The 24,180-nt window shown below is 49.2% G+C and overlaps 3 protein-coding genes across 3 annotated transcripts in view; 2 read left to right on the forward strand and 1 right to left on the reverse strand.

Annotated features, from left to right (window-relative positions):
• The window catches only part of LOC143989991 (uncharacterized), a 32,459-nt gene extending 15,155 nt beyond the window's left edge, over nt 1-17,304 (forward strand). Inside the window, exons 7-9 of the mRNA XM_077490232.1 lie at nt 8,246-8,437; nt 8,526-8,684; nt 14,946-17,304. Of these exons, the coding sequence (XP_077346358.1) occupies nt 8,246-8,437; nt 8,526-8,684; nt 14,946-16,808 (2,214 nt within the window). The 3' untranslated portion in view covers nt 16,809-17,304. The remainder of the gene's footprint in view (nt 1-8,245; nt 8,438-8,525; nt 8,685-14,945) is intronic.
• The window catches only part of LOC143986898 (uncharacterized), a 1,277,526-nt gene that overhangs the window by 632,275 nt on the left and 621,071 nt on the right, over nt 1-24,180 (forward strand). The window lies entirely within an intron of this gene.
• The window catches only part of LOC143989688 (uncharacterized), a 162,172-nt gene that overhangs the window by 122,695 nt on the left and 15,297 nt on the right, over nt 1-24,180 (reverse strand). The gene's annotated exons all lie outside the window — the stretch shown is intronic.

Here is a 24,180-nt window from a genome sequence, read left to right on the forward strand (position 1 = left end):
TCACCAACACATCTTCAAACCGGCCTCTTCTTGCAGGCGCTGTTGGATTGGTACCCACAACTCCTTCTCTGGGAGTGGGAATTGCTCCTCTGCCAGCGCACGCAAAGGCAAAATGCAGCATTTCTCGAAGCAAGGCCTGGAAGTGCTCCATTCTGCCAGCCCTCTGTGACGGCGGTAACATTTCCGCCATTTTGTGTTTGTACCGGCGGTCTAAGTACGTTGCCACCCAGTACTGGTCCTTGACCCTTATGCTTTTTACACGGGGTCCCTATTAAAACACTGGAGCATGAATTCCCCCATTTGCACTAAAGTGGAAGCGGTGTGGTGGCCTGGCTCCTGCTCATCATCCAGGATAATGTCGTCCTCTTCATTCTTCTCCTCCCCATCCACACACAACAGGGATCCCAGAAAGGTTTAAAGCATGCTCTTCTTGCTCCTCCTCATCCGCCCCGGCACCATCCTCCTCTGACTCCTCTTCAGACTCCTGTTGTTGACTTGACTCAGAGTAGCCCCCCCCCCCCGGGAATTCATCCAGCGTTGTGACTTCCTCCTCTTCCCGCTCCTGCTCCTCCACAGCTTGATCAATGACACAACGCAATGCACGCTCCATAAAGAAGGCATAAGGTACCATGTCACTGATGGCGCCATGGCTGCGACTGACCATTTTGGTGATCTTAAATGGGCGCAGAAGTCTGCATGCGTCGCGCATGAGCAGCCATTGGCACGGTGAAAAAAAACCCAGCTCCCCAGAACTTGTTTTGCCGCAGAGTTCATACAGGTAGGCGTTAACTGCACGTTTCTGCTGGAGCAGCCTATCATATCGAAGGTTGAGTTCCATCGCATCGGGCAATCGCAAATAAGACGTCTGACCGGCAGATTGTGTCGCCGCTGAATGTCAGCAAGGTGAGCCATGGCCGTGTAAGATCTTCTGAAATGGGCCGAGAATCTGCCTGTGAACGCAAAGCTGAAAGGAGTGCCGGGCCAGTGTGGCTCTTGGCTTCCAGGCACAACAGATGCAGCACGGCATGGCAACGTTTCACCTGGCATGTCGAATAGGTTCTGGGGAGCTTGGGCGGCGCAGCGGAAGAGACGCTAGCAGCGGAAAAGGAGGAGTCAGCCGAGGAGGAGAGGGAGGAGGAGGAGGAGAAGAGGCAGGCCTGCATGCAATCCATGGCGGTAAAACCAAATCTACACGGGTGCCACGGGTTACATGCTTGACGGCCGTCAGAAGGTTCACCCAGTGGGCAGTAAAAGTGATATACCTTCCCTGCCCGTGTTTGCTAGACCACGTGTCTGTGGTCAGATGAATCTTGGCACCGACACTGTGTGCCAGAGATACATTCACTTGCTGCTGAACATGGCCATATAGCTCTGGGATGCCCTTCTCTGAGAAATACTTCCTTCCTGGGACCTTCCATTGTGGTGTTCCAATGGCCACAAATTTGCGAAAGGCCTCCGTGTCCACCAGTTTATATGGCAGTAGTTGGCGGGCTATGAGTTCTGACAAGCCAGCCGTCAACCGTTGGGCAACAGGGTTATCGGGCGTCATAATTTTTTTACGCTAGAACATTAGGCCCACGGAAGCCTGCCTTTTTGCAGAAAAACGTGAGCTTGGCGTGATGGAAGGTGCAGTGGAGGACAATTGTGAGGAGAAGAAGTAGAAGACGAGGCTGGACGGTGAGAGCCTGGAGTGTGGCTTTGTGTGTTCCGTTGCTCCCACTCGGCTCGGTGATGGCTGCTCATGTGCCTTCTTAAGGTGGTCGTCCCTAGGTGAGTGTTGGGCTTACCGCGACTAATGCATTGACTGCAAAGATTGCAGATGGCAACGCTATTGTCAGCAGCGGACACGTTAAAAAAAAGCACACTGCGGAGCCATGTGCCGGTGTCCTGGGAGCGCCAGATGTGACCGCACATCGTCAATGACTCACTCCTGATACATTTGCAGTCTGCTTTGTCCCTCCTGTGCAATGTAAGTTATTCCTGCTTCTCCTCCCTATCTGCTGGTCCATATCTCCCTCTGAACTCCCCTCCTCTTCCTCTCTTGTGGGCACCCACGTGACATCACTAGACACGTCATCATCAACGTCACCTTCCCCACCGCTATAAGTAGAGATCTCGGAGTAGGCAGCAACACCGGGGATCAACCTCCTCCTTGGGCTGATCTGGGTACTGTCGTCAGACTGCTGAGTAGCGGTTGTTGCTACCGCCTCTTCCTGATCCAATACCAAGAGTGGCTGCGCATCAGAAATGTCTTCTTGATATGGATCGTAAAATAATTCCTGTGACTCAAGCGCAAGGTATGTGGTGGTGGTGGTGGTAGTGTCTTTGGGGGTGCACATAGCAGAGAGTGAAGAAGAGGGTGCAGATCGAGAGGATAAGGAGGGTGCAGAAGAGTAAGGCTGAGCGAGCCACTCAACCAAGTCTGGTGTGCCCTTTAAAGTAATTGAACGCACCTTCTGCAACTTCCCACTTTGGCTCAAGCCTGTTGCTCCTGCCCTACCCCCTACCACCCCTGTGGTAGGGCTTGCCTCTTCCTCTGCCTGTCATTTTTTAAATGACCCTGTGACAAAACTCTCAGTCCCTATACCGATGAAGGACTGCTGCAGTATAGGGCAGAGGTCAGCAGTAGTGCACCTCAACCCTATGTATTGTGGACCTATACCAGTCCTTATAGAATAGCAGACTGTACCTCACTCAACCCTATGTACTGTAGTACCCTAGACCAAGTTACCAGTCCTTATAAGGACCTTTGTGGAACAAGTAGATTGTGTGTGAGTGATTAGCAGACTGTACGTCAGTCCCTATACTGATGGACTGCTGCAGTATAGGGCAGCGGTCAGCAGTAGTGCACCTCAGCCCTATGTATTGTGGACTTATACCAGTCCTTATAGAATGGCAGACTGTACCTCACTCAACCCTATGTACTATAGCACCCTACACCAGGTTATTACCAGTCCTTATAAGGAGCTTTGTGGAACAAGTAGGTTGTGAATGATTAGCAGACTGCAGCAGAAGGGCAGCAGTCAAGTATAATATTCTTTCTATATTTGGAAGAAAGAATATTATACGTGTACAAGCCTATTACCATACCACTGATACCAGTCCTGAAAAGAACCTTTGTGGACCTAATATAGTAACAGCTACTGATTAAACTGACCCTCACTGCCTCACACACTGCTTCCTGCCTGTCCCTATATAAACGGACAAAACAGAGGCTACTGGAACAATAACTGGAATAGCACTTTTGTGGACCTGATAGTAACAGCTAATGACTAAACTGACTGTCCCTACAGCAGACACACCGTCCTGTCCCTTTCTCTAAACTGACAAAAGACACTCAGGCTGCTGCAACAATCAGTAGCACAGCAAACCTATATACACCTAACACCTATACCAGTCCTGAAAATAACTTTTGTGTACCAAATGGCTAGCAATTTGGGTCACTGCAATCTCTCCCTGCTCCACACAGCAACCTCTCCCTATAGTGACAGAAGAAAGAATGTAAAATGGCCGCCGGATCGGGTCTATTTATAAGTTAGGGGGAATGTCCAAGTGTCCATGTGCTGTAATGTCTCAATTGGCTGTCCTGTACCCCATGATGGATGTGTCATCATAGGTCAAAGTTCTTTTACACAGTAAAAACGGAAGTCCGCCGGGCGAACGGCGCCAATAGTCCGCCGAATGGGCGGACCGCGAACAGCTGAATTTCGCCATGAAACGACCACCGGGCGAACCGTTCGGCCATCACTAGACACCACAGCCTAAAAATAATTTTTGTCCTTTTTCCCAGACTCGGAACTCAAAGGAAACAGGACAGAAGTGACTTTGGAGGTCTCAAAGGGGTAGAGGGAAGTCTGGGGTGTTTCGTCCCCCCGGTCAACCCGCTAAGAGACTGGGCTGGATTTTGAACAAAAAAAAATCATGTCTAACTCCCTCTCAAGTGATCCTTTTCCTGGGCTATGTAATCAACTCTGTGCAGGAAAAGATTTTTCTCCCGTAGGAAAAAAATAGCAAAAGTACAGGCGGCAGTAAAGCGAGTGCAGACAAATCTGGCTGTTTCAGTTCGAGCAGCCATGTCCACACTGGGGCTTCTTACAGCCTCTATCCCAGCTGTTCAGTGGGCTCGCCTCTATGCGAGAGACCTCCAACGGTCAATCCTACGGAGTTGGGCCTACGAAGAGTATCTGAAAAAAATAAGACTCTCATCACCATTAAAAAAAAAAAGTTGTGGTGATGGAGGGATCAGGCAAATTTTAGCAAGGGTTTGCTCTGGATTTTTCCCACAGCAAAAATTCCAGCGGTCCTGGTCAGTGGAGGATTCCAGGAGATCCTCAAACTGGAGGGAACTAAGGGCCATTTTTCTAGGTGTGGTGAGACTTCAGACAGACGGTCAGAGGCCAGCACATCCAGGTATTGTCGGGTAACGCTACGGCGGTGGCTTACATATCAAGGTGGGGGGCACAAGGAGCAAGTGTCTTCTAGACCTAGCCCTTCAGACTGACCTGAGCAGAGGACAACATGGCATCCCTAACAGCAGTACATATGAAGGGCAGCCTATACCAAATAGTGGACTTTTTAAGCAGAAAAAGGGTACTTGAGTCCGAATGGAGCCTGAGCCAGGAGGTCTTTCAGCGGATAGTGGACAGATGGGGAGTTCCCCAGATAGACCTTTTTGCATCAGAGACAAATGCAAAGGTTCTGGTTTACTATTCCCTGAACAACTCAGCTACATATATATAGTGGGAAACGCAGCTACATATGTATAGTGGGAGAGGAATGGGAAGCCCAGCTACATATGTATAGTAGGAGAGGAGTGGGAAGCCCAGCCAGATATGGTGGGAGAGGAGTGGGAAGCCCAGCTAAATATGTATAGTAGGAGAGGAGTGGGAAGCCCAGCCAGATATGGTGGGAGAGGAGTGGGAAGCCCAGCTAAATATGTATAGTAGGAGAGGAGTGGGAAGCCCAGCCAGATATGGTGGGAGAGGAGTGGGAAGCCCAGCCAGATATGGTGGGAGAGGAGTGGGAAGCCCAGCCAGATATGGTGGGAGAGGAGTGGGAAGCCCAGCCAGATATGGTGGGAGAGGAGTGGGACGCCCAGCCAGATATGGTGGGAGAGGAGTGGGAAGCCCAGCCAGATATGGTGGGAGAGGAGTGGGACGCCCAGCCAGATATGGTGGGAGAGGAGTGGGACGCCCAGCCAGATATGGTGGGAGAGGAGTGGGACGCCCAGCCAGATATGGTGGGAGAGGAGTGGGACGCCCAGCCAGATATGGTGGGAGAGGAGTGGGACGCCCAGCCAGATATGGTGGGAGAGGAGTGGGACGCCCAGCCAGATATGGTGGGAGAGGAGTGGGACGCCCAGCTACATATGTATAGTGGGAGAGGCGTAGAAAGCCCAGCTAAATATGTATAGTAGGAGAGGAGTGGGAAGCCCAGCCAGATATGGTGGGAGAGGAGTGGGAAGCCCAGCTAAATATGTATAGTAGGAGAGGAGTGGGAAGCCCAGCCAGATATGGTGGGAGAGGAGTGGGAAGCCCAGCCAGATATGGTGGGAGAGGAGTGGGAAGCCCAGCCAGATATGGTGGGAGAGGAGTGGGACGCCCAGCCAGATATGGTGGGAGAGGAGTGGGAAGCCCAGCCAGATATGGTGGGAGAGGAGTGGGAAGCCCAGCCAGATATGGTGGGAGAGGAGTGGGACGCCCAGCCAGATATGGTGGGAGAGGAGTGGGACGCCCAGCCAGATATGGTGGGAGAGGAGTGGGACGCCCAGCCAGATATGGTGGGAGAGGAGTGGGAAGCCCAGCCAGATATGGTGGGAGAGGAGTGGGACGCCCAGCCAGATATGGTGGGAGAGGAGTGGGACGCCCAGCCAGATATGGTGGGAGAGGAGTGGGACGCCCAGCCAGATATGGTGGGAGAGGAGTGGGACGCCCAGCCAGATATGGTGGGAGAGGAGTGGGACGCCCAGCTAAATATGTATAGTAGGAGAGGAGTGGGAAGCCCAGCCAGATATGGTGGGAGAGGAGTGGGAAGCCCAGCCAGATATGGTGGGAGAGGAGTGGGAAGCCCAGCCAGATATGGTGGGAGAGGAGTGGGAAGCCCAGCCAGATATGGTGGGAGAGGAGTGGGAAGCCCAGCCAGATATGGTGGGAGAGGAGTGGGACGCCCAGCCAGATATGGTGGGAGAGGAGTGGGACGCCCAGCCAGATATGGTGGGAGAGGAGTGGGGAAGCCCAGCCAGATATGGTGGGAGAGGAGTGGGGAAGCCCAGCCAGATATGGTGGGAGAGGAGTGGGGAAGCCCAGCCAGATATGGGGGGAGAGGAGTGGGGAAGCCCAGCCAGATATGGTGGGAGAGGAGTGGGGAAGCCCAGCCAGATATGGTGGGAGAGGAGTGGGGAAGCCCAGCCAGATATGGTGGGAGAGGAGTGGGGAAGCCCAGCCAGATATGGTGGGAGAGGAGTGGGGAAGCCCAGCCAGATATGGTGGGAGAGGAGTGGGGAAGCCCAGCCAGATATGGTGGGAGAGGAGTGGGGAAGCCCAGCCAGATATGGTGGGAGAGGAGTGGGGAAGCCCAGCCAGATATGGTGGGAGAGGAGTGGGGAAGCCCAGCCAGATATGGTGGGAGAGGAGTGGGGAAGCCCAGCCAGATATGGTGGGAGAGGAGTGGGGAAGCCCAGCCAGATATGGTGGGAGAGGAGTGGGGAAGCCCAGCCAGATATGGTGGAAGAGGAGTGGGGAAGCCCAGCCAGATATGGTGGGAGAGGAGTGGGGAAGCCCAGCCAGATATGGTGGGAGAGGAGTGGGGAAGCCCAGCCAGATATGGTGGGAGAGGAGTGGGGAAGCCCAGCCAGATATGGTGGGAGAGGAGTGGGGAAGCCCAGCCAGATATGGTGGGAGAGGAGTGGGGAAGCCCAGCCAGATATGGTGGGAGAGGAGTGGGGAAGCCCAGCCAGATATGGTGGGAGAGGAGTGGGGAAGCCCAGCCAGATATGGTGGGAGAGGAGTGGGGAAGCCCAGCCAGATATGGTGGGAGAGGAGTGGGGAAGCCCAGCCAGATATGGTGGGAGAGGAGTGGGGAAGCCCAGCCAGATATGGTGGGAGAGGAGTGGGGAAGCCCAGCCAGATATGGTGGGAGAGGAGTGGGGAAGCCCAGCCAGATATGGTGGGAGAGGAGTGGGGAAGCCCAGCCAGATATGGTGGGAGAGGAGTGGGGAAGCCCAGCCAGATATGGTGGGAGAGGAGTGGGGAAGCCCAGCCAGATATGGTGGGAGAGGAGTGGGGAAGCCCAGCCAGATATGGTGGGAGAGGAGTGGGGAAGCCCAGCCAGATATGGTGGGAGAGGAGGGGGAAGCCCAGCCACAAATTCTACACTAAGCTGTGCTGGGAGAAGATAAAGGCAGAATGGAATACAGCTGGTCAGGAGAGCGACGAGGAGAGAACAGGTAAGATATATAGGCTGGGCAAACAGGAGACAGGATAGATCAGACAGAAGGAGCAGTACAGGAGTGAAGGACTGCAGGGAGACACCAGGACACAATTGGAGATATCAGGGAGAAGAAGGGGAATGGGGGGCATATCTGAGTGAGTATGGCAAATATCTGGAGGGAGGAAGTAAAGAGAAACAAAGTTACAATCAGAAAGGAACATGAACAAGTGATACTGAGAGCAGAGAGGGAGTGCAGCTAACATGTAGAGCACTGAGCCGCTCTGTAATAGAATGACAGGAAGCAAACAGAATGTAGATTAGGGGCTGTAGATGGACATGTTAACTTCCTGGGCCCCCTCTAAAAACTGACAGGGCCTTGGCCCCATACAACCGGGCCCGTGGTACCCCTTTATCAGCTGCCCTGCACACAAGTACTATGAATACATTAAGGGTATGTACTCCATGATATTTGGTTATAGCACAAGATTGTGGCATTGGGTATAGAAGAGAGGAATTTCAGCTTTAGTCCAATCAGTGAGACCCATGATTACCAGCACGCCACGCCCACTGACCACTAAATCCATGGGTAACATTTACTAGTGGGTCACTGAGCCTTACTAGTAAAACATTAGTGACTCTATTATATGACTTCTAGAAGGATCTATACATATGACCACATTGTAATCATATCATTGAATGAGATGTCTGTCCTTTGCTGAATCAGGCACAATGTGGCCAATCCCTGGGGAATAAATGTAGAGCTGACCATAGAGGTGAGGGATTATGGGAGAGTGATATTTATCTTTGTATAACACAGAACTGTACAGTAATAATGAAGAAATCTACTGAAAATGACACAAGAAGGAGATCTCACAATATGTCCACAAGATCCTCGAGAATCCAGAATCCCATCACCATCCCCCCACCACCATCCCTGATCCCTACAAGACACAACACACAGAAGATTCTAGAAGTCACCAAAAAGATGATGGAGCTGCTGACAGGAGAGGTGAGGAGGATTCTGGGAATTCTGGGACATTATCCAGTAACAGACAAGGGATGTGTCTGGATGGTGACTGTATCATTGTGTGTGTCAGGTTCCTATAAGGTGTCAGGATGTCACTGTCTATTTCTCCATGGAGGAGTGGGAGTATTTAGAAGGACACAAGGATCTCTACAAGGACGTCATGATGGACAATCAGCCGACCCTCACATCACCGGGTAAGAGGAGACTTTATTGTAAAGGAGAGAGCAGTACGGAGGCTCCACCTAGATCCCCCATCATCTGATAAACACATAGAAACAATGTATTCAGTCTCAAGAGATTGCGGTGTGGGACCCTCTGCAACTTGTCTCATGTGAACATTTAAACTTCCACTGATTGCTGGATACCAATATTATGAGCCTTGACCCTTACACTATAATTTTATATTGTACATTACATACTCCTGACCCCTGTACTATATACTCTATGTTGTACATTACATCACTCTGATACTATATAGTCCTATCTGTTGTATCTTATACTATATGTTGTACATTACATAGTCCTGAGTTCTGCTCTCTCCCCTCTACCCACTGCTATATATACAGATAATATGTATTTCTCCAATCATCTTCCAGGACGGCACACCTGAGAGATGACTGGTCCACCTGACAGGAAACACAATCAACAACAAGTTTAAAAGTTCCCACCCCTCCCTCAGACCATCAGTTCTTGATTGTGTTTCCCACAGGATGGCAGCGAAACCAAGTTTCTCCTTTTTTATTTTTGTTGAGAGGTCTGGGACCTCGTTTTTTTCCTAGAGAGGATTATCTTTCCCTGGGACTCAGCAGACAGGGTCTGCGATACTCCCTTGTAACCCCCAGAGACACCTGGGGGAGATAGTCCTCACTCAAGGACTCTTTAGAGAGCCTTGTTCTCAGCCACGTGGGACAGGGGAGTTGTCCTAAATGTGCTGCTCCCCATTTATGCTGGTGCCTACCTTGAACTTTGTTCGTTGGTGGAGTGAGGTGAGCTGCATCCTTCCAGGAGTGCTGAACGCGGGTGGCGTGCGTTCCAGCACTACGGCACATGTCCGGAAGAGGGCCGTACGTCATTTCCGGGCGACGGACCTCCCAAAGATGGCGCCGATCGGCGGTTTATTTAAACAGCAGAGGGTGCAGTGGAAAGCACCCAGGCTACATTCTGGTGAAGCGCTTTGTGCATTGCAGCATCTCCAAGGCAAACAGGGGAACGCTCAAGACTACACCTTGATCCAGCGATCCTGCAGGGCAGCTAAATCGCTTTGGAACTGAAAAGTCCGTCTGAGCAGACAGCCATTGAGGTCGCCACAGGGGGTGAGTGATCCAGCTGTGTTTTAGGGGCAGGGTACTCTGAGGCAGACCCCCCCTTGGCCCTTTTTGGACATGAGTAGCTAATTGTCTATTTTTTTACTATTTCCAGGGACTGAAGGCTCTGCCCAGGGGTCAGCCTGTAGGTCTAAAGGAAAGGCTACTTCAAAGTCCAGGCGTTGTGGTTATTGTAATTCTAAGTTAGCACAAGACCACAGCAAGCCTTTCTGCGATGGATGTATCTTTAAGCTCGCAGGCAAGGAGACCGCCCAGGTCGTGAAGGAATGTAGGGCTTTACAGTCAGAAATGTTAGCCACCCTTCAATCTTTTCAAACTACTCTAGTGAAGAGTCAGGATGAGGGTCCTTCTGGGAGAGAGACTCCTCATTCACAAGAGAATTTTTCCACATCCTATACGGAGAGTTCCCAGGGCCAGGTCTCACTATTGTCTGAGGTGGAGGAAGGTCAGGTCCCAGAATATAGTTCTGGGGAGGAAGATTCAGACCAGGATAGCCAGGGGGAGGCAAAACCTGGGGGACTTTTGTTCTCGAGTGAGGACATGGAAGGTCTATTAAAGGCCATTTACACCTCGGAAGATATCAAGGTCCCCTCTGCTCAGTTTTCAGCACAGGACAGGGTATATAGGGGCCTAGGAAGGTTGCAGGCCAGAACCTTTCCCATCCACCAGTCTCTGAAGGAGATAGTCCTCAGAGAATGGAAGGAACCTGAACGTAAGCTCCTCAGACTGAAAGCTTGGAAGAGAAGGTGTCCCTTTAAGGATGAGGAGGAGGAGAAATTTTTTAAAACTCCTCGTTTGGATGCAGCCCTAGCGCAGGTGTCTAAGAGGTCTGATTTATCCTTCGACGATTCTGGAAATATCCAGGATCAGATGGATAAAAAGTCTGAGACATTACTCAAAAGGGCCTGGGAGGCGAATGGCGCTGGCTCTAGCTTCCGCCTGTGTAGCCAGAAATGCAGACACCTGGCTTGGCAAATTAATGGATCACGTCTCCCGGGGTGAGGAGATTAAAGAAATTGTAGACTCGCTGGAGGTAATCAGTCGAGCGGTAGCATATGTGACAGATGCAGCGGTGGAGACTGTTAGGACCACAGCTAAGGCAGCAGCACTTTTAAACTCCGCCAGGAGGGCCCTATGGGTAAAGACCTGGGATGGAGATTTCACTTCCAAGTCTCGCTTATGCGGAATTCCCTTTGAAGGTTCCCTGCTGTTTGGGTCAGGCCTAGATCAGGTTCTGTCCCGATCTACTGAAAAGGGAAAGAAGTTCCCGGTGAGGCCCAAGAGGGAAAGGGGTAAGAAATTTTTTCGAGGGCCCCCACTCAAAGACTCATCATAAAGGGAAAGTTGAACAGAGGAAGAGTTGGAACCTTGGAAAAGGAAATAAGAGTGCAATTCTTTTCTCCAGTTCTGGAGCCTCTCAGAAGGAAGGCAAATTACGCCACCCTAAGGGTGGGCGCAAGACTCAGCAACTTCCTTCCCCATTGGGAAAGGATTATGCAGAGTCCATATATTTTAAATCTCTTAAAAGAGGGGTACAGACTGGAATTCCAAAGTCTTCCCCCACAGAAATTTCTGATTACCTTTCCTCCCAGGGACCCAGCCAAGGCAGCGGGGTTACTGAGAAATTTAAAGGAGCTGGCAGAGCAAGGGGTTATTGCTCCAGTACCAGCCAGTCAGTTAGCCCAGGGTTTTTACTCGCACGTATTTGTGGCTCCAAAACCCTCAGGAAAATTTCGGTTAATAATAAATCTGAGAGGACTAAACCGTTACTTACTTCAGAAGAGGTTCAGGATGGAAAGTATTTACTCAGTAAGAAAACATCTTCAGGCAGGAGTTTTTATGGTCACTCTGGACCTAAAAGACGCATATCTTCACGTACCCATTGCTCCCAAACACCAGAAGTACCTATGCTTCGCAGTTCACACACAGCAGAAGGTACAACACTGGCAGTTCAGAGCTCTTCCCTTTGGGCTGGCGGCAAGCCCAAGGGTATTCACAAAAGTGATGGCCGAGGTCGTAGCATACCTACACCTGCAGGGGATAAGGTTAATACCCTACCTGGACGACTTGCTGATCTACAGTGTGGATCAGAGGCAAGCAGTGATAGACAGAGACATCATGTTAGAGACTCTGGAGACCTTGGGCTGGATGGTCAGTCGGGAGAAGTCCTCACTGGCACCATCTCAGTCCAAACTATACCTAGGCTACCTGTTAGATTCACAGGCACAGAAGGTATTCTTACCAACAGAAAAGGTAGTGAAGGTCCAGAATGCGGTTGTCACCCTTCTCGAAAGAGGAGAAGCCTCTCTGAGATATATAATGAGACTGCTGGGTCTCATAACGGCCTGCATACCGGCAGTAACCTGGGCACAACTTCATTCTCGACGTCTTCAGACTTTCCTACTTGCCTCATGGGGAGGAAAGAGAGAAACGTTGGAGAGACGAGTGTCCCTCACAGAGGAGGTCTCTCTCTCTCTCTCTCTCTGCAGTGGTGGCTCGACCCACACAATTTGTTGAAAGGTCGCCCCTGGTCCCAGGTAAACCCGTTGGTCTTGACCACGGACGCCAGCGCTTGGGGTTGGGGGGCTCATCTGGGAGACCGATATACCCAAAGGTCCTGGAACCGCAGCCAAGCCAGGGAATCTTCCAATTTCAGGGAGCTCCTGGCAGTAGGCAAAACCCTAGAGTATTTCCAACAGCAGCTGCAGGACAGAGAGGTTCAGGTCCTCTCAGACAACCGGGTCACGGTTGCATACCTAAACCACCAAGGGGGGACAAGGTCTGGCAAACTGAGGGAGTTAGCACAGCAGCTCCTTGGGGAAGCAGAAAGGAGTGTCCTTTCACTGGCAGCGATTCATATAAAAGGCTCACTCAATCTGCAGGCAGATTTCCTAAGCAGACAGCCCATCCTTCAAAGGGAGTGGGGATTGAGCAAGGAAATCTTCTTCCTGATTTGCAGACATTTTGGCAAGCCAGAAATAGACTTATTCGCTTCCCGGAGGAATGCGAAGGTCCGCAGGTTTTTCTCCCTTTACAAAGGGATAGACGCTCTTGTACAGGTGTGAGATTTCAGGCTGGCCTATGCCTTTCCCCCACTGGTACTCCTTCCCAGAGTTCTACAGAAGTTAACCTACTCAAGGACAGACCTGGTGCTGATAGCACCCTGGTGGCCCAAGAGGGTTTGGTTTCCCACCATTCAGAGTCTCTCGGTAGCTCCCCCGCTGCATCTGCCGGTGCAACGAGACCTGCTCAGTCAGGGTCCAGTCTTTCACCCTGACCTGGGACGTCTCTCTCTGACAGCATGGCTATTGAGAGGGAAATACTCCGTGACAGGGGCTGTTCGGAGAGAGTGATAGACACTCTTCTCAGTAGGAAGGGCGTCACCAGAAAAATTTATGCAAAAGTCTGGAAAGTTTTCTCCCATTGGCTGCAGTCTATGTAGGGGGCTCTCCAGATGATACCTACCACCCTAGACTTTCTTCAAGAGGGGGTGGACCAAGGTTTGGCAGTCAGCACCCTCAAAGTCTAAGTGGCAGCACTGTCCGTGTTTTTTGACAGGAAGCTAGGGCAAGAACCACTGATAAAGATTTTTGTTGGTCAGGGAAAGGGTAGTTCCAGTCAGGTCGGTCAGTTACCCTCCATGGGACCTGTCCCCTGGTATTAGATGCCCTAACAAAGGGGCCTTTTGAGCCGGTGGCTCAAGTTTCTGTTAGACTTTTATCATTTAAGTTGGCCTTCCTTCTGGCTATCACTACAGCCAGAAGGGTGGGTGATATACAGGCCCTTTCGATTAAAGAGCCGTTTTTGCGTATCCTAGAGGATAGGTTAATCCTCACTCAGGATCCTCTTTATTTGCCAAAGGTGGCTTCGCTATTTCACAGAACACAGGAGATTATTCTCCCATCTTTTTGCCAAAATCCCAAGAATAAGGAAGAGGAAAGATTCAATTTCTTAGATGTCAGGCGCTGTCTCCTAGTCTATTTGGAAAGAGTGAAAGACTTTAGGATATCCAGTCACTTATTGATCACCTTCTCAGGAAAGAGAAAGGGTCTACAAGCTTCTAAGGCAACGATGGCTAGATGGGTCAGACAAACCATATCTATTGCTTATAGGCAGGCAGGTAAACCAGTGCCAACCCGCCTTAAGGCGCATTCAACCAGATCCCTGGCGACCTGGGCAGAGAGGGCAGGCGCCTCAATCAACCAGATCTGCAGAGCAGCAACATGGACGAGCCATAGAACATTTCTGAGGCACTACAGAGTGGAGCTATTGTCCCCTCAGGATTTGGCATTTGGCAGGAAGGCCCTACAAGCGGTTGTCCCACCCTAAAGGTAGGCCTGAACTTCTTGCTTATCATCTCAGGTGTGTCTTCCTGGAAGATGATTGGAGAAAATGACCAGTTACATTTACCGGGAACGGCTTTTCTAGGAAATCTTCCAGGACGGCAGGCCTACTTCCCTACCCTTGTTTTATTGGTGTGGTATATTTATTCCTCACAGAATGTTCCCTCTAACACCGGTGTGGGCTTTTCTTTACCATAACTGAGGGTCTGAGGGAGGGGTGGGAACTTTTAAACTTGTTGTTAGTTGTGTTTCCTGTCAGGTGGACCAGTCATCTTTCAGGTGTGCCGTCCTGAAAGATTTCCTAGAAAAGCCGTTACCGGTAAGTGTAACTGTTCATTTTTTCTTTTGTTACACCCATATTCTACCAGCTGGACATTTTATATTTGACGATCTGATTGGAGCACAGACTTTCACATACTGATAATAATGTGGATGCTGGAACCTCAAACAGAAAGTGATAATGGAGGAGGAGTCAATAACCCAATGATGGGGGGGTCTTCAGGATCAGTCCAGTCTTCATTTTGGTTGTTCTCCCCTCCATCCTCACTCTCTGACCTCTGGTGGGGCTCAGCCCCGCTGTTATTCATGACTAAATCATGGACTAAATAAGGAAGTGCAGGACTTCTTGTGTTGGGAAGATGGCAATGAGTGATAGAGGGGGAGGGGACACTCGTCCTATAATCCCCTCATCACTGTCACTCCTATAAAAGACAGTTCTCGTTGTTTCCTCACTCTCTGACTAAGATCCATGAATAAAGAAATGATCTGGTAGGAGATCAGAGGACCCATTTACTAGTTACCTTGAGGGGGGAATTGTAAGATCCTCAGAGACAAAGCTGCCTGATGTGGGCGGAGTCCTGGTTTAGGGGAACCAATCAGCTCATGTCTAGTAATAATCTTTGTATTTCTATTTTAGTAGATGGACGGGAGATGAGGAAAACCTCAGAGGATTGTCTCACTTTGTCTCCAGACTGTAAAGTAGAAGATGAGGACATCACACAGTATAGTCCAGGAGAAAACCCGACTACCTCAAATGTCCATCCGGCACCACACAGTGTAGATGGACCATCGTATTCCTCTTATCCTGAGGAACCTCAGACTGTGAGGGACGGGGCCGTCCTTCGTGCAGATAAGAGGTTTTTCTGTACTGAGTGTGGGAAGGGTTTCCATTTTAAATCCCAACTTAATGTGCATAAAAGTTTTCACACAGGGGAGAAGCCGTATTCCTGTCCTGATTGTGGGAAGTGTTTTCTTTTTAAATCAAGACTTGATGACCATAAAATATCTCATACGGGAGAAAAACCGTATTCCTGTTCTGAGTGTGGAAAATGTTATTCCCGGAGGTCGAATCTTTACACACATCAAAAAGTGCACACGGGGGAGAAGCCATATTCCTGTCCTGAGTGTGGGAAACGGTTTATACAAAAATCAATACTGTTAATACATCAGAGGTCTCACACAGGGGAGAAGCCATATTCCTGTTCTGAGTGTGGGAAATGTTTTTCACGGACCTCGCATTTATACACACATCGGAGATCTCACACAGGGGAGAAGCCGTATTCCTGTTCTGAGTGCGGTAAATGCTTTTCAGTTCAATCCAATCTTGAAAAACATAAGCAGTTTCACACTGGGGAGAAGCCATTTTTTTGCCCTGAGTGTGGAAAATGTTTTTCACAGAAGTTCAATCTTTACAAACATCAGAGATCTCACACGGGGGAGAAGCCATATTCCTGTCCGAGTTGTGGGAAATGTTTTTCAATGAAGTCCACTCTTTCCACACATCAGAGATCTCACACTGGGGAGAAGCCGTATTCCTGTCCTGAGTGTGGGAAATGTTATTCAGATAAGTCCAATCTTTCCAGACATCAGAGGTCTCATATGAGGGAGAAGCCATATTCATGTCCTGCTTGCGGGAAATGTTTTTCAGTGAAGTCCACTCTTTCCAGACATCAGAGATCTCACGTGGGGGAGAAGCCGTTTTCCTGTCCTGAATGCGGGAAATGTTTTTCACAGAAATCAATTCTTTACACACATCAGAGATCTCATACAGGGGAGAAGCCGTATTCCTGTCCAGAGTGTGGGAAATGTTTTTCACAGAAGTCCACTCTTTACACACATCAGAGGTCTCATACAGGGGAGAAGCCGTATTCCTGTGCTGAGTGTGGGAAATGTTTTTCAATAAAGTCCACTCTTTCCAGACATCAGAGATCTCACGTGGGGGAGAAGCCGTATTCCTGTCCTGAATGCGGGAAATGTTTTTCACATAAATCCAGTCTTTACAAACATCAGAGATCTCATACAGGGGAGAAGCCGTATTCCTGTCCGGAGTGTGGGAAATGTTTTTCACAGAAGTACGATCTTTACACGCATCAGAGGTCTCACACAGGTGAGAAGCCTTATTCCTGTGCTGAGTGTGGGAAATGTTTTTCAGTGAAGTGCAGCCTTTCCACACATCAGAGATCTCACACAGGGGAGAAGCCATATTCCTGTCTTGAGTGTGGGAAATGTTTTTCAGAAAAGAGAAATCTTTACGCACATCAAAGATCTCACACAGGGGAGAAGCTGTATCCCTGTCCTGAGTGCGGGAAATGTTTTTCAGAGAAGTCCAGTCTTTACAAACATCAGAGATCTCACACAGGGAGAAGCCGTATTCCTGTCCTGAGTGAGGGAATTGTTCCTTACTGAAGTCCTGTCTTCCTGTACATCAGGGATCCCACACAACCCTTGAGGTGTATTAGTGTCTTTAGTGCGGGAAATGTCTTCTATATGAATGTTGCTGGACATCACAGCTCTCATGTGGGAAAGAAGCACACCCTGATATACACCTCAGATATACTCCATGGCTGATCTTCATCATGTAAGAAACGGTTCATAAGGAGATCAGAGATCACTAAAGACATGGATGAAATGTTGTATCGTGTTGGCCATTGATAGCAGAAAAATAAAAATTGAGTCATTACCTTTCATTGGCTGAGTACATTTCAGAGGTCTATTTAAAAAAAAAAATGAGTTGAATGAATGTGACAGGTTTTGGTCATTTTTTGCTCATGACTCCATCTAGTGGCTATAATGGTGTTTAACACGAAATTTACTGATGGTGAGGTTACATTATACTGTCAACACAGCAGACTGATCCCATCTAGTTCACATTAACCCCTATAGTGGCAGAGCTGTTTTTTTTTTTTTTGCACACGTTAAAATTTTAATTTTTGCCCTGAAGCTTAGTTTAGAACCCCCTAAACATATTTTCTAAAAGCAGAGTCCCTGGAGAGTATAAGGGGGGTAGTTCAAATTTCTTTGGTCACATGATATTAGCTCAGTTGTTTATCAAGTGTAAATTTCAGTAATATGTTAAGTGTAATTTTAGAGGATAATTGCAATAGTTTCCACAGTGTTTGGTACAATATAAAATATGAAGTTGTGCTGAGTAAATAGATACCCAACATTTCCAGCCCTAAAATTGTGTCTGCTAATGAAATGATGACAAGCTTTGTTACTTAATATTAGTCCATAGGTGATGCTTGAAAAGCCTTTCCAGGTCCTCTGTGTAGAGGTAACCCAGAATAATGGATTTAGAATGATTGCTCTCACTCTGGCATGCATAGCGTTAAGTAATCTATGTAGTGCAATTATTGTTTTTGTTTTCTTATATAGGCACTGGCAAAATGTTGTTTATGTTTGTAAGTAACCCCAGTTAAAGTTTTGGGAGGGTTTTAAGTGCTTGGGTGTAACTTTAATTTTCTCACATAATTTCATTGCTATCACTTAAGGGACCGATAAACCCCAATATGATAGCATTTTGTTGTGACCGGTTCTCTTTAATGAGACATCAGGCGTCCATCAGACCCCTCATGTCTCTCCTGCCCTCCACTGAAGATAATGGAGAGCAGATCTTGCTCCATTCCTACCCCCTCAATCTCCTCACATATCACAAACTTACTGAGTGACATACAGTATCTGTATGGATGTCACACCTTTTCCTCAAACTTAATCTTTCTAAAACGAAGCTTGTAATATTTCCTCCCCATGACTTTACCATCAGGATCAACAGCACAACCATTGGTACCTCCACACATGCCAGGGTGCTGGGTGAAATACTGGACTCTGATCTCTCCTACAGCCCCCACATCCAATTGCTGGCTAGATCTTGCCGCCATAACATCCGCAACATTTCCAGAATTTGTCCATTACTGACTAACGACACCATAAAACATCTTATTCACTCCTTGGTTATTTTCCTCCTCGACTACTGCAACTCCCCCCCCCCCCTTTCTCCTTCAGTCTATTATGAATGCTGCCGGTAGACTAATACACCTTACTAACCGATCTGTGACTGCTGCTCCTCTCTGCCAATCCCTTCACTGGCTTCCCCTATCCCACCGTATAAAATTCAAAATACAAACTGTGACAGACCTAGCTGGGACAGGGACCTTTGGAGAGGACTGGGAGCAAGCCTTTTACCCACTGACTATGGGCTCTGCCATTTAAGGGAACACTACTCTTTGGAAGGTGTATACCTGGGGGATCCGTGGGGTGGTCTTGTTACTTTGGATTCAAGTCCATGTCTCCCCAAGACACACAGACTCTGGGACTCTAAGCCCGGGGTCCATGTTAAGGGCCTAGATGCCACATTTCCAGCAAGGACTGCTCCATGCTATGGGACTCGTAGCAGATGTTGATGTCGTTAGCAGACCACCTGTCTGGGGTTGCCTGCTATAATGTGTTTATTGCAAGAAGGTCTAGTGTGCCTCCTAAGGGTCTTTCACCCATTGTTATTTGTGCTAATTAACTCACCTTTTGTGTGTCTACCATTGTGGGTTGTGTTTATAATTGTAAATATATGTATTGTACACTTTATTCAGTGTTGTAGAAGCTGGCAAGTTTGGAATGAAACCTCTGAGTCATCCAGGTGGCTAATTAACATAATGTTTATAGTATATGCCTGTTGTTCTAATTATATTCCTGTGTGCAGTTTGTATTGTTAGGGTAATATGATCAGGAGGGGATGTCCTCCTTTTGGTGTATATATTCTTTGTTCAAATAAATATGTTCCAGCTTTGCAGCCAAACGAGTCCTGCCTAGTTCTTGGTTGCAATATGCAGCTATAATATCTGATAACTATCTTCAGATTAGAGGAAGTGGTATGTGATGGAAGCACTCAAGCTGAATGGGAAGTGATTCCCTTACACTAAGCACAACATACAAAGCCATCCACAGTATCACACCCAACTACATCACCAACCTCATCTGCAAATATCGCCAAAATCGTCCCCTCCACTCCGCTCTCTAGCCAGGGCCATTTGAAGGAATTTGGGGGCCCCAAGCAAAATGGACATGGAGGAACACACACACACACACACACACACACACACACACACACACACACACGCAAAGCCTACAGGAATCACAGCATAGCGATACAGTTTAAGTTCACCAACACTTTATATAAATAAAAAAGGTTTACAGTGCAAACTGCTGTTGCATATAATGTATAGCCGTGCTGTCCCATTGATTTCAAACACACCGCTCCTTCTCCGCTCCAAAGATGCGGCTAGCAGGACTTTTTTACCGTCCTGCTAGCGCAACGCTCCAGTGGGAAAGCCCTCGTGCTATAGTGCCTGCAATACGCTCATACACCAACATGGAAGCATTGTGGTAGTAAACAATGAGGTTTTAAAGCACCCATATGGCTGGGCATATAAATTATGGATAAGGGATAACATCTTGTACAGTGGACACAGTATATCAAACGATATCTAATGAGGAGAGCAAAAAAGAAAGATTTACCAAAGAAACAATTACCATAGCTTTCTTTCCATTTTCTTTCTTTACCATCCCATTTCCATCTTATTGCTTCTTTTTTGAATCAGGAAATATGTATTGAAGCTTTTTGGAAACATTTACAAAGCAGAGAAAAGACTTTACAGTAGAGTGTACTATAGAGACCTTTCTCTGCTTTGTAAATTTTTACAAAAAGCTTTAATATATTACCTGATTCAAAAGAAGAAAGAAGCAATAAGATGGAAATGGGATGGTAAAGAAAGAAAATGTAAAGAAAGCTATGGTAATTGTTTTTATTATGGTCAGCAAGCTACCATATTTTTATTACTAATTGCTCTTGATGACTGCCTCCCCTCTTACTACTCCCCGCCCCCCCCCCCCGTGTTCTTTTTAACCCCTCTCCCTATCGCTTACCCCACGGCAGGAGATTCAGTTTTCTGTTCCCGGCTGGCTGGACTGAAAGGACGTGAGCACTCAGTGTGTGCACTTCCTATCAGTCTGGCCGGGAACAGGAAACTGAATCTCCTGTACCGCGTGGACTACAAGAGGAAGGAAGAGGAGCTTGGCCAAGCTACAGGTTGCAGCTTATAGGAAGCGATGACCGGCGGCGCGGCTGGGGCCCCAGGCCACCTCGGGGCCCCAAGCAATTTCTTGTTTTGCCTGTCCTGTCGCGACGGGCCTGTCTCTAGCCCTCTTGTTACCTCCTTCCGTATTCACCTCCAGGACTTAAAAGTGCTGCGCAAACTGTTGCACTTTATAAATTCTGTATAATAATAATAATAATTCACAGCTTCTCTCTCCACAGTGGTCAGGAATGATAGCAATGAACTCGGAAGTCACCTAATACATATCACTTCTGGGGTCATTCTAGCTACGGGGATCAGCGAGCGGATGTTCTCTGATCTCTCTCTCTCTCTTCTTCTCAGTTGCACTCTCCATGCCAGGCCCATGGGTGGGATAGTGGAGCCCAACAAACTGGGCATATATGGAAACCATCCAGCATCAGTTTGGAAAGCTCGTCCTGTGAGGATGTCTGAGGTCACACTTAGGGCCCTTTCACACTGGGGTGGTTTTCAGGCGCTACAGCGCTAAAAATAGCGCCTGTGTAGCTCCTGAAAAAACTCGCCCCTTTCACTCCAGGAGGGCTTTCACACTGGAGCGATGCGCTGGCAGGACGTTGAAAAAACCGCTCCTACCCATTGAAATCATTGGGGCAGAGCGGCTATAACGCTGGGCAAAGCGCCACTGCAGCAGCACCTTGCGGGCGGTTTTAACCCTTTTTCGGCTGTTAGCGGGGGTTAAAACCGTCCGCTAGTGGCCACATACCGCCGCTAAAACGACTGTAAAGTTTTGCTAAAAATAGCCGCGCTTTACTGCCGACGCCCGCACCGCCCCAGTGTGAAAGGGGCCTTAGTCTTCACCAGAATGTTCCAGAAGGGTACTGCTGGTCTCTGCGACAAATGATTCCACTAATGTAGGTGGGTATGGGAAGGTTTCCCTGAACATTGTAATTTAGTGTTTGGCAATTTACACCATTGGCCATGCCTGTAAAATATCTAATCTTGGTGTTTTCCGATACTCTGATACTGGACTGATAATATCATAGATTTCCATAACCAGGAATGAAATGAGGAAGGATCCATATTATGTCAAATCATGAAGCAGATTTCTAGCCTCACAGCTTTACTGTCAGATCTAGGGGATCCTCTAATGTGCTCCAGGCAGTACATTACAGGGACAAAGTTAATTGCACTAACTCACTAATCCCCAGGGGACCGCTGAATGGACTGGATGGGGGCACATCATCAGTTGTTGGGACATTGAAAGCTGGTAATCCAGCCTGAGCTGCTATATGTCCCCCAAATATGTAGAAGAACCTTGTGGGTCTGTGTTTTGGTAAATTTTAAAACACTTTTTCTTTTGTAAATGTCAGCACAGCTGTAGCACTTTCTGTGCATCACAGAGATGTCCCTTCACAGGCAGAATTAGGACCCCCCCAGGATTAGTACACCCCCAGACATGTTATTTAACCATTTCAGCTCTTTAGAGGTACATAGTGCACCCAGAGAGTGAAAGGTTAGTCACAAGCTGATGACGGCAGTAGCAGTGCTTGTTTTCTTCACCCGTCTCCCAGCTGCACACTAATGCCGTGTACACACGATCAGACTGTCCGGCGGACTTAGCCCGGCAGACAAACCGCCGGACTTTGAAGTGGAGGTCCGCCGGGCTTTCCGAAACGAGCGGACCTGCTCACACACAACCGGACTTTTGTCGGGAGTCTGCCGTACTTTTGAAAATGAATCGACTTGCCCACACACAGAGGAAAGTCCGTTCATTTTGAACGCGGCTCCAGGAAGATGCGACTAGCGAGGGAGGTCAATGTCGCCGCCTTTGGTGGTGAGATTGGCATGTCGCTGGCCCCATCACCTGGTATGGGCTTAAAGGGGAAGCCCTACTCCAAAAAACGACATGGGAGTCCCCTCCAGAGTCCATTTCAGACCCTTAGCCAAGCACGCACCCCGGCCGGTCAGGAAAGGGGGTGGGGACGAGCGCCTCCCCTGAGCTGTACCAGGCACATCCTCTGGGACTGTGACATCATTACGGCCAGAGACAGCGTCGAGTCAACATCTCAAGGAAGAAGAAGAGAAGGCGGCGACAGAAGACCGGTCCACCGCCAGTAAAAGAGCTGGAAGAAGAAGCGGAGGCTCAGCATGAAGAACCGAAGAGGGAGACAAGACCCTCGAAGTCAGAAGAAGAGGCGGCGCCAGTAAAAGAGCTAAAGGAAGAAAGCGGAGGCCCGGCAAGAAGAAGCGAAGAGGGGGACAAGACCTCCGAAGAGGGGGACAAGACCCACGAAGTCGGAAGAAGACCCCCGGGCGGTGACGAAGAAGAAAGCCGGGCTCCTCCGCTAGTATAAAGAGCTAGCAGAAGATAACGGAGGAGTCCGGCGAGAAGACCCCCCAAGACAGAAGAAGACCCCCGGAGCTGTGCAATAAATGATTTTGAAACCTTGTGTTGTATTTCATTTACATTTTTTTCACAGGTGAATGGGTAGGGGTACATTATACCCCATACTCATTCACATAGGGTGGGGGGCCGGTATCTGGGGGGCCCCCTTATTAAAGGGGGCTCCCGGATTCCGATAAGCCCCCCGCCCACAGACCCTGACAACCAACGGCCAGGGTTGTCGTGAAGAGGCCCTTGTCCTCATCAACATGGGAACAAGGTGCTTTGTGGTGGGGGGCCACACGGCCCCCCCTTCCCCAAAGCACCCCCCCATGTTGAGGGCATGCGGCCTGGTATGGCTCGGGGGGAGGGGGCACTTGCTCGTCCCCACCCCCTTTCCTGACCGGCCAGGCTGCGTTTTCGAATAAGGGTCTTATATGGACGCTAGGCCCGGCTACCTGGAGCAGCATTCAAAATGAATGGACTTTTCTCCGTGTGTGGGAAAGTCCATTCATTTCAAAAGTCTGGCGGACTAGCACACACGTGGCTGGATTGTCCATCGGACAATTTTTGAGTCAAAACTACTTTCTAAGACTGCCGGACTTTTGGGAAAAAAAAGTCCGCAGGAGCCCACACACGGGCAGATAGTTTGATCGTGTGTACATGGCATAAGAGTGATTTGGGGGCTTTATAGCTCCCCAATCCGAAACGCCCCATAGAAGGCCAAAGAAAATGCCGCTGTAAACAGTCGCGTCTCATACTCCGAAGAGCACACCCACCCCAGCTGAGCACAAATCGCCTGCAAGGTAGTGAACGTAACCGGCCTCCGCGCATCCCTCGTCCTGTTCTGCTTGCAATAACCCTTCAACGCCTGACGCACCCAAAAATCTTTAGTCCAGTCTTCCACCCGCAACAGCTTAAACAAAAACGTCAAACCCGCCAGTTTCCGGCCGATCGCGGAAACCGACACCCCCCGTTCCATATTCCTGGCCACAAAATATAGTACCAACAACCGCCAATCGGAGCCCCGATCACTTACCCCTGCCTCCCGAACCAGACCTGACCATGCAGACCAAACCTTGGAATAGGCCGCCCAGGTGGGCGCACTCACAGACTGCCGGATCCATCCGGCGGCGACTCCAATGGCAGCCTCCAAATCCACTCCGGGCAATGGGCCCCTTCCGCTTCTGTGCCCGGAGCCAGCTCCCTGAACCTGTCCCACTGAAAATGAGACAGGGAGTCAGCCAACTCGTTTTCCACGCCCGGTATGTGTACAGCGTAAACAAAAACATTCAACTGCAAACAACGAAGGACTAACTGCCACATCAAC

The sequence above is a fragment of the Lithobates pipiens genome, unplaced genomic scaffold, assembly GCF_037356315.1.
Source record: "Lithobates pipiens isolate NorthernLeopardFrog02 unplaced genomic scaffold, aLitPip1_a1.2 Scaffold_18, whole genome shotgun sequence".
Taxonomy (NCBI): domain Eukaryota; kingdom Metazoa; phylum Chordata; class Amphibia; order Anura; family Ranidae; genus Lithobates; species Lithobates pipiens.